The sequence below is a fragment of the Lepidochelys kempii genome, unplaced genomic scaffold (assembly GCF_965140265.1).
Source record: "Lepidochelys kempii isolate rLepKem1 unplaced genomic scaffold, rLepKem1.hap2 scaffold_61, whole genome shotgun sequence".
Lineage (NCBI taxonomy): Eukaryota > Metazoa > Chordata > Testudines > Cheloniidae > Lepidochelys > Lepidochelys kempii.
In genome coordinates this window covers 603,427-622,209 of record NW_027333641.1, presented here as the reverse complement: position 1 = coordinate 622,209, position 18,783 = coordinate 603,427, and the positions used below count along the sequence as shown (strand labels likewise).

Genomic DNA, 18,783 nt, shown 5'->3' with positions numbered 1-18,783 from the left:
GGAGCAGACCCTCAAGGAATCAATCCTGAAGCACTTAGAGGAGAGGAAAGTGATCAGGAAGAGTCAGCATGGATTCACCAAGGGAAGGTCATGCCTGACTAATCTAATTGCCTTCTATGACGAGATAACTGGTTCTGTGGATGAAGGGAAAGCAGTGGACGTGTTGTTCCTTGACTTTAGCAAAGTTTTTGACACAGTCTCCCACAGTATTCTTGCCAGCAAGTTAAAGAAGTATGGGCTGGATGAATGGACTGTAAGGTGGATAGAAAGCTGGCTAGATTGTCGGGCTCAACGGGTAGTGATCAATGGCTCCATGCCTAGTTGGCAGCCGGTGTCAAGTGGAGTGCCCCAGGGGTCGGTCCTGGAGCCGGTTTTGTTCAATATCTTCATTAATGATCTGGAGGATGGTGTGGATTGCACCCACAGCAAGTTTGCAGATGACACTAAACTGGGAGGAGTGGTAGATACGCTGGAGGGGAGGGATAGGATACAGAGGGACCTTGACAAATTAGAGGATTGGCCAAAAGAAATTTGATGAGGTTCAACAAGGACAAGTGCAGAGTCCTGCACTTAGGACGGAAGAATCCAATGCACCGCTTCAGACTAGGGACCGAATGGCTCGGCAGCAGGTCTGCAGAAAAGGACCTAGGGGTGACAGTGGACGAGAAGCTGGATATGAGTCAGCAGTGTGCCCTTGTTGCCAAGAAGGCCAATGCATTTTGGGATGTATAATTAGGGGCATTGCCAGCAGATCGAGGGATGTGATCGTTCCCCTCTATTCGACATTGGTGAGGCCTCATCTGGAGTACTGTGTCCAGTTTTGGGCCCCACACTACAAGAAGGATGTGGATAAATTGGAGAGAGTCCAGCGAAGGGCAACAAAAATGATTAGGGGTCTGGAACACATGACTTATGAGGAGAGGCTGAGGGAACTGGGATTGTTTAGCCTGCAGAAGAGAAGAATGAGGGGGGATTTGATAGCTGCTTTCAACTACCTGAAAGGGGGTTCCAAAGAGGATGGATCTAGACTGTTCTCAATGGTAGCAGATGACAGAACGAGGAGTAGTGGTCTCAAGTTGCAGTGGGGGAGGTTTAGGTTGGACTTTTTCACTAGGAGGGTGGTGAAACCCTTAGATTAGAAATTAGACGAAGGTTTCTAACCATCAGAGGAGTGAAGTTTTGGAATAGCCTTCCGAGGGAAGTAGTGGGGGCAAAAGATCTATCTTGCTTTAAGATTAAACTCGATAAGTTTATGGAGGAGATGGTATGATGGGATAACATGGTTTTGGTAATTAAATATTCATGGTAAATAGGCCCAATGGCCTGTGATGGGTTTTTAGATGGGGTAAGATCCAAGTTACCCGGGAAAGAATTTTCTGTAGTATCTGGCTGATGAATCTTGCCCATATGCTCAGGGTTTAGCTGATCGCCATATTTGGGGTCGGGAAGGAATTTTCCTCCAGGGCAGATTGGAAGGCCCTGGAGGTTTTTCGCCTTCCTCTGTAGCATGGGGCATGGGTCACTTGCTGGAGGATTCTCTGCTCCTTGAGGTCTTCAAACTACAATTTGAGGACTTCAATAGCACAGATATAGGTGTGAGGTCTTTTTTAGGAGTGGTGGGTGAAGTTCTGTGGCCTGCATTGTGCAGGAGGTCAGACTAGATGATCATAATGGTCCCTTCTGACCTAAATATCTATGAATCTATGAAACACTGGAATGCGTTACCTAGGGAGGTGGTGGAATCTCCTTCCTTAGAAGTTTTTAAGGTCAGGCTTGACATCTTGGCTGGGATGATTTAGTTGGGGATAGGTCCTGCTTTGAACAGGGGGTGGGACTAGATGACCTCCTGAGGTCCCTTCCAACCCTGATATTCTCTGACCCAGCATGGCCCCGGGGGGGGCAGGGTCAGGGGAAGCAGACCCAGTGCAGTGCCTGGAGCTCACCTACCAGCGCTAGGGGGCGCTGCCCAGAGCCTCGGGAAGGAACGTACCACCCAGACACCAGCACTGGGGGGCTGGGTGATAAAGAAAAGGAAGTGGAATTTAGGAGCATCTGTTCGATCTAGTTGTGATTGCTGTAAGCTGGTGGGATGATTCGCACAATTGCAGTGTTAGAGTCACTGGTTATAACCCATTGAGGAAGGGGTGAGTGTGCAAAAGAGGAAGGGGAGGGACTTTGTCAAAGATAGCATCACCTGTGTCCAAGTCACTGCTAACTCAGAAGACACATGATCCTGTTGAATGCGTGTAGATCAGTGTCCTAGGCGAAAAAGGCCCAGGTGGGGTGTTGGTACATGTCTGTTCCAGACTCCAAATGACCCTCTGGATGCGCCTGGCTGCAGCGTGTAGGGAAAAGCACTGCATGCCACTGAATCTGCGTGATGCGCGCTGGAGCGTCCCATGCCAGTACGAGCAGCCCTTTGGAATCCCTAAGGACTGTAGAGGAGAATTTCCTAACTCCAACAGCACAGCACCGGCACGGGTCATGGGGAGAGGTTCTGTATTAGACCCTGGCCTAAGAGACAATGAAGAACTGATCACAGAACTCAAAGTTAATGGTTCCTTAGGTACAAGTGGTCATGACTTGATCCCATCTATAATGTGTAACAGAATGAAGTCCATGGTGCTTTAATAGGGCCAGTTTCACAAGGCTGAGAACAAAGCGAGAGGTGGAGGCCAGGTGCCCGGTTTGCCCAGGAAAGAGACAAAGGATGGAGGGGGGCAGCTGGATGTGACTGAGGCTGGGCTGCAGGAGGCAAGTCAGTCTGCAGCTGGGGGACTGAAGAGGGGGAGCCCGAGGCTCTGCTCCCCCGCCCCCCGCCACACCGCTCCCAGGGCTTTGCCCTGGTGACAGGTGCCCTGAGGGGAGATGTCGCACCAGAGTCCTGCCTGGCTTCATCCAGAGCCGTTCCAGAGCCCCAAGCCTCTGCTCTTGTGACAGTTTAACAGGGTCTATTTTCCATAAACCCATGCTGATTTGCATTAATTACATTTCCCTCCTTTAGTTCTTTATGAATCAAGTGCTGTATCAGCCACTCCATTATCTTGCCCTGCATTGATGTCAGGCTGACAGGCCTGTAATTACCTGTGTCAGCCCCTTTACCCTTTAAAAATATTGCCACATTAGTTTCTTCCAGTCTCAAACTTGTCAAAAATCAACATAACAGTCCAGCAAGCTCCTCATCCAGCTCTTTTAAAACTCTTGGGTGCAAGTTACATGGATCTGATGATTTTAAAATAGTAGCTGCTGTTTAACATCCTCCAGAGGCACTAGTGGGTGGAAAGAGTGTTAGTATCACCATATGGCCATCACCAAGTCACCCTCACCTTCTCTTTGTTCCGCTACCCAGACTGAGCTCCTCCAGTCTCTCACTCCGGGGAGCTCTGCAGCCCTTGAGTTATTCCCATCACTTTTCCAAGCCTTCTTCCATTCATCACCAGCCTTCCCCAATGGGGACCCCAGAACTGACACAGACAGCCAAGCGTGGGTCAGCCCCATGTGATAGGGCGGGTTTGAGGCCAGGCCGCTGGAAGTGAGTCAGTCTCCTGGCTGGGGACTCAGGGGCGAGGGCCCAGGGCTCTAGATCCCCCATCTCCCCACGATAATAACCCATCTGTGTCACACACGGGCTGGGAGTCACAGCTGGCTGCGGAGTTGGGGGCAGGGCCCTTTGGGGATGAGGCTCCCCCAGGGGGACTTGCTGCAGGGAGCTCACAGGGTGACCAGGGAGCTGAACGCTCCGAGGTCAGACCCAGGAGGGGCCAAAGTGGAGCAGGGTCCTTGCCCTTGGACAGGCGCCCTGAGGGGAGACACTGCCCCAGAGTCCTGGGTGAGCTTCATCCAGAGCCCAGAGCCCGGGACACATGAGCCCAGAAGTGGCACTATCCCAGCTGCAGCTGCTCTGTGAATCCCACCACGCCCCTCGAGTGGGTTTCACTACATCCCGCAGCTCTGCAAATACCCGAGGACCGCACACGGCTCGCAACACTCAGGGCAGCAGAGCAGACCTGTGCGGGCGCCACGCTTCTGGGAGAGATGGGGAACAGCGACTCGTCCGGCCCAGGGTCGTGGGAAAGTGAAGAGAGGTGCAAAAGTTATGGGATAGAGATATTATGGGATGGAGACCGTTGCATTGTGGGAAGTTGACCTCTTGCTCCCAGTCACCTGTTCTGTCTCGTTTCTGTCCCCGCATGCATTGCCTATGCTACCCGCTACGCTGGACGGTGGCGGGTTGCTCGCTGGGCCCCGCCCATTGTGCACAGCCTCGTGCACGGACACAAGCACTCCTGGTGAGTACGCGAGGAGCTGAGTGTGCATGCACACCAGTGACGTACGACCGCAGTGGCTCTATGCCAACGAAACTTGTGTCAGCAAAATGTCGTTGTGCGGACACCCTCAGAGACACGGGTATAAACGAGCTGTCGGAGCCGAGAGGGGCAGTAAAAAGAACTGGCCAAGGCCAACCCCACAGCAGCGGTCTGTGTTTTTCCCTTCCGTCCTCTGGGCTACCCTAAGGACTCCCTAGGTGGCTAATAAACGGGACTCTCCTCTGAAAAGGTGGCTTGGTGCATTCATCCCTGAAGAGGGGACCCATCTCAGAGCAGGGTCCGTTGGCTGGACTCACGGAGCAGAGCTCACCCTGGGAAGCAGCAGGCTGGAGTCCAGAGTCTGTTTCCCAGGTGGTGAGGCTGCATGACCTGCCCTGTAGGGAGAGTGAGACCCCCTGCAGGTCTGGCACACTGAGGGACCACATCTGGGGCACAGCACGGAGCCTGCGGCCCCAGGACATGGTGTATGTGGGACAAAGTGGGAATGTTCTTAATGTTTTCTCTGAATACTGTGGGGGTGCCTCAGTTTCCCCTATGCAGTTCTTAAGTCTCTAGGTGGGGGGATCAGAGGGTGTGATTGCTGCAGAGCCCTAACAGGGCCAGTGGGATGGTGTCTGCACACAGAATAGCCGACACCCTGTCTCCTGGCACCTGATGGCCTGGGCCCCTCCCCTGCAAAGGTGGCAACTGAAGGGGTTGGAGAACAAAGAGATCAGATGGCCTCCTGACCAGGGAAAAAGAAAAAGGCCAGAAGAGGGGCAGGAGAGTTTCAGTTTGGAGCTGCTGGGGAAGGAGGGAGGCTCAGATCCCCTGCCCCCAAGATGGACCTGACTGAGGGGTCCTCTTCTTTGTACCTCCAAGCTCTGTGTTAGATCATGTCCCTGTCGTGTAATAAACCTTCTGTGTTCCCAGCTGGCTGAGAGTCACGTCTGACTGTGGAATTAGGGTGCAGGAGCCTCTGGCTTCCCCAGGAGCCCCGCCTGCACGGACTCGTTGCAGGAAGCGCACAGTGTGAGAAGACGATGCTGAATGCTCTGAGATCAGACTCAGGAAGGTCGAAGCCGTGTAAGTTTCTTGCCCTGGAGACAATCTGCTCTCAGAGAGGAGGCTCCCCCAGAGTCCTGACTGGCTTCGTATAGAGTAGGTCCAGAGCATCGCCCGAGGACTCCGTGACAAGTGGTGGGATGTACTGCATCCCGTGAATCCCATTTCTTGCAGTAAGTGACTGGGGAGCAGTAAAACAAAGGGGGCTTAATGAGGACCAGGCGTGCTGAAGGCTCAGAGAGGGGTGGTTCCAGGGGGCGAAGGAGCTACGCTTAACCCCTGGGAATGTGTGACCAGCGAGAAGGACTGTTGCAGTAACAGGATCCCCCTGGGGACTACGGCAAGCAGTCCCATGGGTGGAGGAATCTGCGGCTCGACCCTGGGAGAGAGGTGGTGACCTCGAGAAGGGCTGGCACACTAGAGATTCCTCCTGGAAACCGTGGGGAGCTGAGAGCACACGGGCCTGTGAGTCCACAACAACTTGGGAACAGCGGAGTGATGGCCTATCACCATAGAATCACAGAATATCAGAGTTGGAAGGGACCTCAGGAGGTCATCTAGTCCAACCCCCTGCTCAAAGCAGGACCAATCCCCAATTTTTGCCCCAGATCCCTAAATGGCCCCCTCAAGGATTGAACTCACAAACCTGGGTTTAGCAGGCCAATGCTCAAACCACTGAGCTATCCCTCCTCCCCACGATAATAACCCTGTGCAAAAAGAGAGGGTTGTGCATGGGAAAGATCACCAAAGCACAGTTCATCGTGCAGCTGGAGGACGATGACCGCCCTAAGGAACAGAGTCCTGACCCCAAATGGGGCTATAGCAGGATTTGGGAGCAGCTGGAGTAGTAGCCAGGCATCCCCAAGACTCCTGTCCCCAACCAGACGGGGGTCTTCACAATCGGGTTTGCCATCAGGGAATCGGACGGGATTGGAGCTGAGTCCGAGGACCGTGGGAGACAGCGAGAGCCAAAGAAAGAGCTGCAGGAAAAGCAGCAGCATGAACTGGCGATGGTGGGGTGGAGAGGCCTAGGGGACCTCCCAGGGGTGAGTGTGGATAGACCCCCAGTTCCACAGGGAACCTCGAGACTAAATTGCTGCCCTGGTTAAGGGGGGGGATGTGGATGCCACCTCACTGCCTTTGAGCAGGCTGGCGATTTGAACCAGGGGGACCCTGCGGAAAAGCCCCGGTGTCTAGCTCCCTTGCTGGGTCCCAAGGCCATAGACTCCGTCAGCCCGATGGGTGGGGAGGTGGACAGGCTCCCGGCCCCAGCCTATATGTCTGTGTGGAGTTTCCTGGGGTTAGGCCCCTCAGACCTCCAGTGGGAGCGGAAAGGGATGGTCAATGGGGAGACATTCCTGGGGTGGCGAGATCCTGCGACAGAGAGAACTGGTGTCAGGCCCTGGGTGGTGCAGCCTCAGATGCTGAGGGGCTGTGTGAGCTGAGTGAGGGTCCCAAGGACAAAGCCCCTCGCCCTGCCTGTGGCCCAGATCCCTGTGCAGACCCAGGAGGGGTGGGGCTGGCTGGTCGTTGGGGCTCTCCAGGATATGGGCCGTGAGGTCCTGTTGGGGGGTGACTGTGTCTCTTTGGGACAGGATCCAGGCCCTGCTCCTGTAACGGCCGAGGATCTGAATTTGAATCCAGGGAACCAATCGGCGGAGAGGGAAATGGTCAGTGAAAATGCAGATGACCTGGCTGGCAGTGGGGAGGAGCTGCTAGGCTTAGGATACCTGCCTACCTGTAACCAGCCCCCTGGGACTGGGTGGGACGGAAAGAGGCTCCCTGCCCCCCTGCACACCGGAGAGGGGGCTCACGCTGGATCCGATGCTGTAAGGAGAGCAGAGAGCTCGCTGCCTGCCCCCACTGGGACAGCAAGGGCAGCGCTGAGCAAGGGTGGAGCTGAGACCCCAGTTGAGGGGGGGACCCACAGGCAGGGCAGTTCGGCTGCCAACCAGGTTTAGCTGGTCCAGAGACGCTGCTGGGAAGTGATCCCACGGCAGGGAGGGAGCGACCAGGGACAGGGCTCAGCGGGGCTGTGACCCCAGGCCCAGCCCACGAGAGGGAGCAGGTCCCACTCCCGTCCCCAGCACCTGAATTCCAGACCGAGCTACGGAAGGATCCCTCCTAGGAGGAGCTGAGGGGACTTGCTGGCCACAGGCTGCAAACCCCCGTGGGGAAGGCTGCAGGGACAGATTCCCGTGGGAGAAGGGATTCCTGTACCGAGACGGGGCTCCCCCAGGGGAAGTAGAACCGTGGGGGATCAGGAGGCCGCTGGGGGTGCCCCGGAAATGTCACCACCAGCTGTCGTACCTGGCCCGCAATGACCCTCTCTCGGGACACCAGGGGATCCAGGCCCCAGGCAGCGGCTGCTGCAGAACCACGACTGGCCCGGAGTCTGGGACGCGGCCCAGCGGCACGGCAGGTCCTGCAACCCTGGCCAGAGGTGGGGGGGAGGGAAGGCCAGGATAAGGGAGAAGCTCCCTTGAGACCCCTGCCCAACACAGAGGAACCTTTCCAGAAGGTGACTATGGACATAGTGGGGCCCCTGTGACGAAGTGGGACTATTCTTAATGTTTCCTCCGAATATTGTGGGGGTGCCTCAGTTTCCCCTATGCAGTTCTTAAGTATTTAGAGGGTGGGGTAAGGGTGTATGATCATTGCAGAGCCCTAGAGGGCAGGGGTGTGCAGGGGTCTGGACACAGAGAATGGCCAACACCCTGTTTCTTGGCAACTGATGGCCTGGGCCCTTTCCCCCCTCCCCACCCCCAAGGTGAAAGCTGAAGGGTTGGATAACAAGGGAATCAGGTGACCACCTGGCCCAGGAAAGGAACAAAACCCAGAGGAGGAGGGGCTGGAGGGAGTTTCAGTTTGGGGCTGGCTGGGACATGGAGTGAAGTGCAGACGGGGTTGTCTGGCTCACTGCCCCCCAAAATGGACCCAGCTGAGGGGTCCCGTTCTCTGCACCTGCAAGCTCTGTTTTAGACCACGTTCCTGTCGTCTAATAAACCTTCTGTTTTACTGGCTGGCTGAGAGTCACGTCTGACTGCGAAGTTGGGGTGCAGGACCCTCTGGCTTCCCCAGGAGCCCCGCCTGAGCGGACTCGCTGTGGGAAGCGCACAGAGGGGCAGAGGAGGCTGAATGCTCCGAGGTCAGACCCAGGAAGGTGGAAGCCGTGTGAGCTGTGTGTCCTGAAGACAGGCTGCTTACAGGAAGGTGACTGCCCAAGAGTCCTGACTGGCTTCATGGGGAGCAGTTCCAGAGCATCGCCCGGGGACTCCGTGACAGCCCCTCAGCAAGGCGACCCGGGCAGGGAAGAAATAAGGCCTGGGGGTGATGGATTTCGCCACCCACTACCCAGGGGCGGGTCCTCCACCAAGGCAGACGCGCTGCTGACCATCTTCAGCAGAGGGGGGGCCCCAGCAAGGTCCTTAGAGACCAGGGGTCCAATGTCCTGTCAGTCTTGCTCTGGGGCTGGTGGGAGAAATGGGTCAGGAGAAATTAAGGTCAGGCTTGACAAAGCCCTGGCTGGGATGATTTAACTGGGAATTGGTCCTGCTTCGAGCAGGGGGTTGGACTAGATGACCTTCTGGGGTCCCTTCCAACCCTGATATTCTATGATTCTATGAAATGGGGGGTCTGGCCCACCTGGGCCTCTGCAGGTCACCCTCCGTCCCATGGGCTGGTGGAGAGAGTTTATGGGCCCCTGGGGTTGATCCTGAGGACTTTTATGAATCAGCATCTGCAGGACGGGGACAAGGACCTGCCCCACCTGTGATATGGGGAAGTGCCCCAGGAATCCACCAGGTTCTTCCCTTTTGAGCTGCTCTATGGGAGGAGAGTGAGGGGACCCTGGACCTGGTAAGGGTCGATTCGGAGGAGAAGGGGGAAGACCCCCGGGTGGATCTCTTCCCTGAGGTGGGGGCCAATCCTCCCATCAGGTGTCCCTTGTTCAGAGTCCCTGGGAAAACAGCCCAGAGCCTGGAGAGAGAGGTCAAGGATAGGCTGGCTTTAGGGGTGATCCAGCCGTTCAATAGCCCATGGGCCCATCTCAGCCCCAGCTGGTGGGGGGTCTCCCCCATAGCGTTAGCTGGCTAGAACAAAAGGCCTCAGGGCACAGTGCAGCTTGGCCAGCACGCCGGAAGCTCTGGTGCTGAATCAGGGCAGCCCACTCCCATCCGCACTGGGACACGGCGCTGGGTCACAGGCAGATCCACCCCTGCAGCCCCACCCCCCACTGGGAGACGGTGCTGGGTCACATAGAATCATAGAATATCAGGGTTGGAAGGGACCCCAGAAGGTCATCTAGTCCAACCCCCTGCTCGAAGCAGGACCAATTCCCAGTTAAATCATCCCAGCCAGGGCTGGCCATGCTGCCCACATCCCCCCCAGGGACACGGCACCGGGTCACAGGCAGGTGAGGCCCTGAAGGCCCCCCCATCTCACCGCTCACAGAAGGGGTGCAGGCAGAGGGGTAGCCATAGGAGGGATGGAGGGGGCTGGGGGGGCGCTCACCGCTCAAAGAAGGGGTGCAGGCAGAGGGGTAGCCCTGGGGGTGATGGAGGGGGCCTGGGGGGGTGGAGGGGGCGCTCACCACTCGCAGAAGGGGTGCAGGCAGAGGGGGAGCCCTGGGGGGATGGAGGGGGGCTGGGGGGGTGGAGGGGGGCTGGGGGGGCGCTCACCACTCGCAGAAGGGGTGGAGGCAGAGGGGGAGCCCTGGGGGGGATGGAAGGGACCTGGGGGGGCGCTCACCGCTCACAGAAGGGTTGCAGGCAGAGGGGGAGCCCTGGGGGTGATGGCGGTGCCTGGGGGGGCGCTCACCGCTCACAGAAGGGGTGGAGGCAGAGGGGAAGCCCTGGGGGGGATGGAGGGGGTCTGGGGGGGCGCTCACGGCTCGCAGAAGGGGTGCAGGCAGAGGGGGAGCCCTGGGGGCGTGGAGGGGGTCTGGGGGGGCGCTCACCGCTCACAGAAGGGGTGGAGGCAGAGGGGAAGCCCTGGGGGGGATGGAGGGGGTCTGGGGGGGCGCTCACGGCTCGCAGAAGGGGTGCAGGCAGAGGGGGAGCCCTGGGGGCGTGGAGGGGGTCTGGGGGGGATGGAGGGGGCTGGGGGGGCGCTCACCGCTCACAGAAGGGTTGCAGGCAGAGGGGGAGCCCTGGGGGGGCGGAGGGGCCCGGCGGGGGGTGGAGGGGGCTGGGGGGGGCACTCACCGCTCACAGAAGGGTTGCAGGCAGAGGGGGAGCCCTGGGGGGGCGCTCACCGCTCACAGAAGGTGTGCAGGCAGAGGGGGAGCCCTGGGGGGGATAGAGGGGCCTGGGGGGGCGCTCACCGCTCACAGAAGGTGTGCAGGTAGAGGGGGAGCCCTAGGGGGGTGGAGGGGCCCTGGGGGGGATGAAGGGGTCTGGGGGGGGCGCTCACCGCTCACAGAAGGTGTGCAGGCAGGGCAGCACCTTGGGGTTGCGGTACCGGTCCAGGCAGATGCTGCAGACCAGGAACTGCTTGTCGATCTGCCGCACCACGGGGCTGGCGTTGGCCTCCCGCTTCGCCATGGTGACCCTCGGTCAGCGAGGCTGCGGGCCCAACTGCCACTGACCTGCAGGGGCGAGAGTGGGGGTGAGCCAGGACCGGTGCCCTCACTCAGCGCTGTCCTGAACGGCCCCAGCCCCAGGCCCTGGGGTGCCCTCAGACGCCCCCCCAGGACCTGGCATCCCGCCCAGGCAGGCACCAGGCCAGAGGCAGCTCTCCGTCCTCTGGCCAGCTCCCTGCCCAGGGCCAGGAGCATCCAGCCACCCTGGTCCTGCTGAGGCTCTGCCCCCTGGGCACCCCGCCCCTTGTCCCGGCTCAGGGAGGGGGAGAACCCAGAAATGGCTCAGGGTGGCCAGAGCCTTATGGGGCCTGCCCATCCCTTGGAGGCCCCGCCAGCTCAGGCCACACCACCCAGTATCCAGTGTCCTCTGAGACCATGGGCACAGTTGGCAAAGAGCAGGGGCTGCAAGAGCCGGCTAGCCCCAGCTCCAGGGCTCCTCTACACCGAGAGCCGGGAGCTCCGTCCCAGAGCCGTGGGGCGAGCAGGTGCTGGGAGCAGGGGCACTTCAGAGCCTCGCATGGGGGCACTGCTCCCCCCTTCCCCCCAGCTCTGTATCCCCCCCTCCCTCCAGCGAGCTCTGCATCCCCCCCTCCCCAGAGGGCGCTGCTCCCCCCTCCCTCCAGCTCTGCATCCCTCCTACCCCCAGCGAGCACTGCTCCCCCCTCCCCCCAGCTCTGCATCCCCCCCCCGAGAGAGCACTGCTCCCCCCCAGCTCTGCATCCCCCCCTCCCCAGAGGGCGCTGCTCCCCCCCCAGCTCTGCATCCCTCCTACCCCCAGCGAGCGCTGCTCCCCCCTCCCCCCAGCTCTGCATCCCCCCCCCGAGAGAGCACTGCTCCCCCCCAGCTCTGCATCCCCCCCTCCCCAGAGGGCGCTGCTCCCCCCCAGCTCTGCATCCCTCCTACCCCCAGCGAGCGCTGCTCCCCCCTCCCCCCAGCTCTGCATCCCCCCCCGAGAGAGCACTGCTCCCCCCCAGTTCTGCATCCCCCCTCCCCGGAGGGCGCTGCTCCCCCCCTCCGCATCCCCCCTTCCCGGAGGGCACTCTGCCCCACCCACCACCAGGCTCTGCACCCCCCAGAGAGCGCTGCCCCCCACGCCAAGGCTCTACATCTCCGCCCCCCAGCACTGCCAGGCTCTGCAGCCCCCGACTCACGCTAGCGGCTCCCCGCGCCGCAGGGTCCCAGGCCCGGCCGCCGCCCCGCCCGGCCGGCCATTGTGCGGGCAGCAGCTGAGCGAGGCTACGTCACCGCCGCCGCCCCGCCCCCGCCGCCGTCACAGCGCCCCGCCCCCGCCGCCGCGACAGAGGGCGGGGCCGCTGGGCTAGGGGATCCCGGCGGGGGGGGGACGTGGCTGGGGATCCCGGCGGGGGGCGCAGTGGGGGGGGGGCAGGGGGACGTGGCAGGGGGATCCCGGCGGGGGGCGCAGTGGGGGGGGACGTGGCAGGGGGATCCCGGCGGGGGGCGCAGTGGGGGGGGGGCAGGGCGCCGGCTGGGGGATCCCGGCGGGGGGCGCAGTGGGGGGGGGGGCAGGGGGACGTGGCAGGGGGATCCCGGCGGGGGGCGCAGTGGGGGGGGGACGTGGCAGGGGGATCCCGGCGGGGGGCGCAGTGGGGGGGGACAGGGCGCCGGCTGGGGGATCCCGGCGGGGGGGGGACGTGGCTGGGGATCCCGGCGGGGGGCGCAGCTGGGGGGGCGCAGCAGGGCGCTGGCCGGGGGGAGCAGCGCGCCGGCTGGAGGATCCCAGCAGGGGGTACTGGGGAGTGTGGGGGGAGGGTGCCGATTGGGAGGCTCACGGGTGTAACCGCCCCATGGCCAAGGGGGCACAGTGCCCTGGGGGGGCAGGCACACCGGGACAGGGGGGCTGAGGAGGGGGCTCAGGGGGCCGAGGCCGACCCTGCCGTCCCTGGGGCAGGACATGCACAGGCTGCCCACGCCCCTCCCTCGCTTGGGGCCGTGGCCAAGGGCCCGAGCCACTGAGGGTCCCGCCAGGGCAGAGTGGCCGGACAGGCCAGGGCGGGGCCGGGGTCCCCCACAGGGGGAGGGTACCCGGACCCCAGGGTGTGGCAGAGAGTCCGGCCGGGTGACGGGTAGCACCGGGCCCAGGAAACCCTGCTAGGCTTCCTGCCAGGCCACTGAGCCCAGCCGTGCCCCATAGCCAGCGCCAGGCCCCGGTGCCCGGCCCCTCGCCCAGCGCCAGGCCCCGGTGCCCGGCCCCTCGCCCCTCGGCCAGCGCCAGGCCCCGGTGCCCGGCCCCTCGCCCCACGGCCAGCGCCAGGCCCCGGTGCCCGGCCCCTCGCCCCACGGCCAGCGCCAGGCCCCGGTGCCCGGCCCCTCGCCCCTCGCCCAGCGCCAGGCCCCGGTGCCCGGCCCCTCGCCCCTCGCCCAGCGCCAGGCCCCGGTGCCCGGCCCCTCGCCCCACGGCCAGCGCCAGGCCCCGGTGCCCGGCCCCTCGCCCCACGGCCAGCGCCAGGCCCCGGTGCCCGGCCCCTCGCCCCACGGCCAGCGCCAGGCCCCGGTGCCCGGCCCCTGCCCCCCCCCCCCATCTCCTCCTCATAGCCAGCGCAGAGTCGTCAGACACCCCCAGCCTCAGCCCCCCGCACCCCTTCCCCAACAGCCCCCCCGCATCCTCTCTCGCCCCCTCCCCCAGCAGTCGTGCCCCCCTCGTCCCCCCTCCCCCAGCAGTCGACCCCGCCCCCAGCAGCCGGGCCCCGGCGGCGCCGCTCTGCTCTGCGCTCCCTCTGCCCCGCCCCCAGGCCGGGCCGGGCCGGGCGATGCTGCCCCACACGGCTCCAGCCCCACTCACCACGTGGCCGCGCCGAGCCGAGCCGAGCCGAGCCGGGGTAGCGGGCGGGCCAGGCGCTGGGTGGCGGCTCCCAGCAGCGCAGGCCAGGCCAGGCCCGGCCCGGCCCGGCCCGGCTCGGCCCCGCCCCCAGTGTTCGGACCGCAGCAAGGCGCGGACGCGACTGGTTACCATGGGAACCACATCCCGCCCCGAGCCTCGCCCCCAACCAGCCCCGCCCAGCCCCTCAGCCCCGCCCCCAGCCCCGCCCCGCCCTGCCCCAGAGGCCCCCCCCCAGCCAGCCCCACCCCGCCCAGCGCCTGAGCCCTGCACCTCCAGCCCCGGAGCCCCATCTGGGTAGAAGGGGGATGTAACAATGGAAGGGGTGTATGGAGGTGGGGGTGGATGACTGGAAGGGGTGAATGGGTGTGGAGTGTATGAATGGAAGGGGTGTATGGAGATGGGGTGAATGGATGAAAGGTGGGGGTGGATGACTGGAAGGGGTGAATGGGTGTGGAGTGTATGAATGGAAGGGGTGTATGGAGATGGGGTGAATGGGTAGAAGGTGAGGGTGGATGACTGGAAGGGGTGAATGGGTGTGGAGTGTATGAATGGAAGAGGTGTATGGAGATGGGGTGAATGGGTAGAAGGTGAGGGTGGATGACTGGAAGGGGTGAATGGGTGAGGGGTGTATGAATGGAAGGGGTGTATGGAGATGGGGTGAATGGATGAAAGGTGGGGGTGGATGATTGGAAGGGGTGTATGGAGATGGGGTGAATGGGTAGAAGGTGAGGGTGGATGACTGGAAGGGGTGAATGGGTGGGGGGTGTATGAATGGAAGGGGTGTATGGAGATGGGGTGAATGGGTAGAAGGTGAGGGTGGATGACTGGAAGGGGTGAATGGGTGGGGGGTGGATGACTGGAAGGGGCGTATGGGGATTGGAGTGAATGGGTGGGGGGTGTATCAATGGAAGGGATGTATGGAGATGCATGACTCTAAGCTCAGGAGCATTCGGCATCCCCATTTCACACCGTGCGCTTCCCACAGCCAGTCCGCCCAGGCGGGCTCCTGGGGAAGCCAGAGAGTCCTGCCCCGCAACTCCGCAGTCAGACGTGCCTCTCAGCCAGCCAGTAAAACAGAAGGTTTGTTAGATGACAGGAACTGTGACGTGATTGACGTGAACTGGGACTGTACAGGTTTCAGAGTAACAGCCGTGTTAGTCTGTATTCGCAAAAAGAAAAGGAGGACTTGTGGCACCTTAGAGACTAACCAATTTATTTGAGCATGAGTTGCAACCAAGGTCCTGTAGTGGCACCAAATCTTGTATAAAGGGGGTCAAAAAAGGTGTCTAGGACAAGGTTATGGTTTGCTGGTTAGGATTATGCTTTTTTATATTTAAAGTTATGAATATTGGCTTTATACTGTCTGTATTTCAAACTTGTGCTATGCTTCTGGGTGATACCCCAGATAAGTTGGTGTCAGCTCTGCCCAGCCTGCTAGATGGCCAATTAAGGACCATCAGTTATATAACTGATCCACTGAGAGAAGGCAGATACACCTGGTAACTCAGTAAGGTATGCAGGGACCTGTCCGTGTGACTCCAAACTCCATTTTGCTATAATTTTCCACAGTAAGAACAAAGATGGGTTCTTACACCTGGAAAAGACTATAAAAGGCTGATGCCTCATCTCCATCTTGTCTTCAATCCTGCTTCATACCTCTGCTATAAACTGAAGCACTGAACAAAGGACTGAAAGACCCATCCCAGCTAGGGATGTTCTCCAGAGACTTGATTTGAACCTGCCTTTTAATCCGTCACTGCTACAAGCCTGAACCAAGAACTTTGCCATTACTGACAGGTTTCAGAGGAACAGCCGTGTTAGTCTGTATTCGCAAAAAGAAAAGGAGTACTTGTGGCACCTTAGAGACTAACCAATTTATTTGAGCATGAGCTTTCGTGAGCTATAGCTCACTTCATCAGATGTTTACCGTGGAAACTGCAGCAGACTTTATATACACACAGAAATCATGAAACAATACCTCCTCCCACCCCACTGTCCTGCTGGTAATAGCTTATCTAAAGTGATCAACAGGTGGGCCATTTCCAGCACAAATCCAGGTTTTCTCACCCTCCACCCCCCCACACAAATTCACTCTCCTGCTGGTGCTAGCCCATCCAAAGTGACAACTCTTATGATTATGTAAAGAGTTGTCACTTTGGATGGGCTAGCACCAGCAGGAGAGTGAATTTGTGTGGGGGGGTGGAGGGTGAGAAAACCTGGATTTGTGCTGGAAATGGCCCACCTGTTGATCACTTTAGATAAGCTATTACCAGCAGGACAGTGGGGTGGGAGGAGGTATTGTTTCATGATTTCTGTGTGTATATAAAGTCTGCTGCAGTTTCCACGGTAAACATCTGATGAAGTGAGCTGTAGCTCACGAAAGCTCATGCTCAAATAAATTGGTTAGTCTCTAAGGTGCCACAAGTACTCCTTTTCTTTTTGCCATTACTGTATGTCATTGATTCCATTTCTCCAATTCTAGCTCTCATCTATATCTTTTTCCTTTTATTAATAAATCTTTAGATTCGAAAGGATTGGCAACAGCGTGATTTGGGGGTAAGATCCGATTTGTATATTGACCTGGGTCTGGGGCTTGGTCCTTTGGGATCGAGAGAACCTTTTTCCTTTTACTGGGGTACTGGTTTTCATAACCATCTGTCCCCATAACGAGGGGCCCTGGTGGGGATACTGGGAAACTGGAGAGTCTAAGGGAATGGCTTGTGTGACTTGTGGTTAGCCAGTGGGATAAAACCAAAGTCCTCTCTGGCTGGCTGGTTTGGTTTGCCTTGGTGTGCACAGAAACCCCAGCCTTGGGCTGTAACTGCCCTGCTTGGAGCAGTTTGTCCTGAATTGGCACTCTCAGCTGGGTCCCACCAGAACCAGCATTGTTACAGGAACACAGTCCAAAACAGAGCTTGTAGGTACAGGAAACAGGACCCCTGATTCGAGTCCCATTCATTTCCCCAGCCAGCTCCAAACTGAAACTCTCCAGCCCCTCCTCTGGCCTTTTTCTCTTTCCCTGGGCCAGGAGGCCACCTGATCCCTTTGCTCTCCAACCCCTTCAGTTAGCACTCCTGTGGAGGAGGGACCCAGGCCATCAGTTGCCAGGAGACAGGGCATCAGCCATTCTCTGGGCAGACAACATCACACTGACCCTCTAGGGCTCTGCAACAATCACACCCCCTTATCCCACCAGCTAGAGACTTAAGAAATGCATAGGGGAAACTGAGGCACCCACACAGTATACAGAGGAAACATTAAGAACATTCCCACTTTATCACATCCCTCCCCCCTTCGAGACCAAACTGAGAGGGGTTACTTTAACCGGTGACCTGGGGAAGTTCGAACCCACCAATGTTCCCATGGATGCCCTAACATCTCTCCCACTCCTTGGTGTACGACCGGACCACAGGTGGGGCAGGTCCTTGTCCCCGTCCTGCAGATGCTGATTTGTAAAAGTCCTCAGCATCAACCCCAGGGGCCCATAAACTCTCTCCACCAGCCCATGGGACGGAGGGTGACCTGCAGAGGCGCAGGTGGGCCAGACCCCCCATTTCTCCCACCAGCCCCGGAGCAAGGCTGACAGGACATTAGACCCCTGGTCTCTAAGGACATTACTGGGGCCCCCCCCTCTGCTGAAGATGGTCAGCAGCGCGTGTGCCCTGGTGTCTGCCTCGGTGGAGGACAGAGCCCCCGCCCCTGGGTAGTGGGTGGCGAAATCCATCACCCCCAGGACGTATTTCTTCCCTGCCCGAGTCACCTTGCTGAGGGGCCCTACTATGTCCATAGCCACCTTCTGGAAAGGTTCCTCTGTGTTGGGCAGGGGTCTCAAGGGAGCTTCTCCCTTATCCCGGCCTTCCCTACCCTCTGGCCGGGGTCGCAGGACCTGCCGTGCCGCTGGGCCGCGTCCCAGACTCCGGGCCAGTCGTGGTTCTGCAGCAGCCGCTGCCTGGGGCCTGGATCCCCTGGTGTCCCGAGAGAGGGTCATTGCGGGCCAGGTATGACAGCTGGTGGTGACATTTCCGGGGCACCCCCAGCGGCTTCCTGATCCCCCACGGTTCTACTTCCCCTGGGGGAGCCCCGTCTCGGTCCAGGAATCCCTTCTCCCACGGGAATCTGTCCCTGCAGCCTTCCCCACGGGGGTTTGCAGCCTGTGGCCAGCAAGTCCCCTCAGCTCCTCCTAGGAGGGATCCTTCCGTAGCTCGGTCTGGAATTCAGGTGCTGGGGACGGGAGTGGGACCTGCTCCCTCTCGCGGGCTGGGCTTGGGGTCACAGCCCCGCTGAGCCCTGTCCCTGGTCGCTCCCTCCCTGCCGTGGGATCACTTCCCAGCAGCATCTCTGGACCAGCTAAACCTGGTTGGCAGCCAAACTGCCCTGCCTATGTCTCCCCCCTCAGCTGGGGTCTTATATCCCCGCCTTGCTCAGCGCTGCCCTTGCTGTCCCAGTGGGGGCAGGCAGCGAGCTCTCTGCTCTTCTTACAGCATCGGAGCCAGTGTGAGCCCCCTCTCCGGTGTGCAGGGGGGCAGGGAGCATCTCTCCGTTACAGGTAGGCAAGTATCCTAAGCCTAGCAGCTCCTCCCTGCTGCCAGCCAGGTCATCTGCATTTTCACTGACCATTTCCCTCTCCGCCGATTGGTTCCCTGGATTCAAATTCAAACCCTCGTTTGTTACAGGAGTAGGGCCTGGATCCTGTCCCAAAGATACACAGTCACCCCCCAACAGGGTCTCACAGCTGATATCCTGGAGAAGCCCAACGACCAGCCAGCCCCACCCCTCCTGGGTCTGCACAGGGATCTGGGCCACAGGCAGGGCGAGGGGTTTCATCCCTGGGATCCTCGCCCAGCTCACACAGCCCCTCAGCCTCTGAGGGGTTGCACCACCCAGGGCCTGACAACAGTTCTCTCTGTCCCAGGATCTCACCACCCCAGGAATGTCTCCCCATTGACCATCACCTTCCACTCCTACTGGAGGTCTGATGGGCCTGAGCCCAG

At 60.1% G+C, this 18,783-nt stretch overlaps 1 protein-coding gene across 8 annotated transcripts in view; it reads right to left on the bottom strand.

The window, feature by feature from the left end:
* TRIM3 (tripartite motif containing 3) overlaps positions 1-13,886 on the bottom strand; it is a 35,860-nt gene extending 21,974 nt beyond the window's left edge. For 3 of the 8 annotated variants that reach the window (XM_073327099.1, XM_073327101.1, XM_073327102.1), the window contains exons 1-2: positions 12,105-12,211; positions 10,785-10,959 (exon numbers count right to left, since the gene is read on the bottom strand). In XM_073327099.1, the coding sequence (XP_073183200.1) occupies positions 10,785-10,915 (131 nt within the window). In that variant the 5' untranslated portion in view covers positions 10,916-10,959; positions 12,105-12,211. Of the gene's footprint in view, positions 1-5,182; positions 5,554-10,784; positions 10,960-12,104; positions 12,221-13,753 lie in introns of those variants that run through there. The other 5 variants (XR_012156553.1, XR_012156554.1, XM_073327100.1 and 2 more) reach the window with 4 other exon arrangements.
* Positions 13,887-18,783: the final 4,897 nt, after the last annotated feature.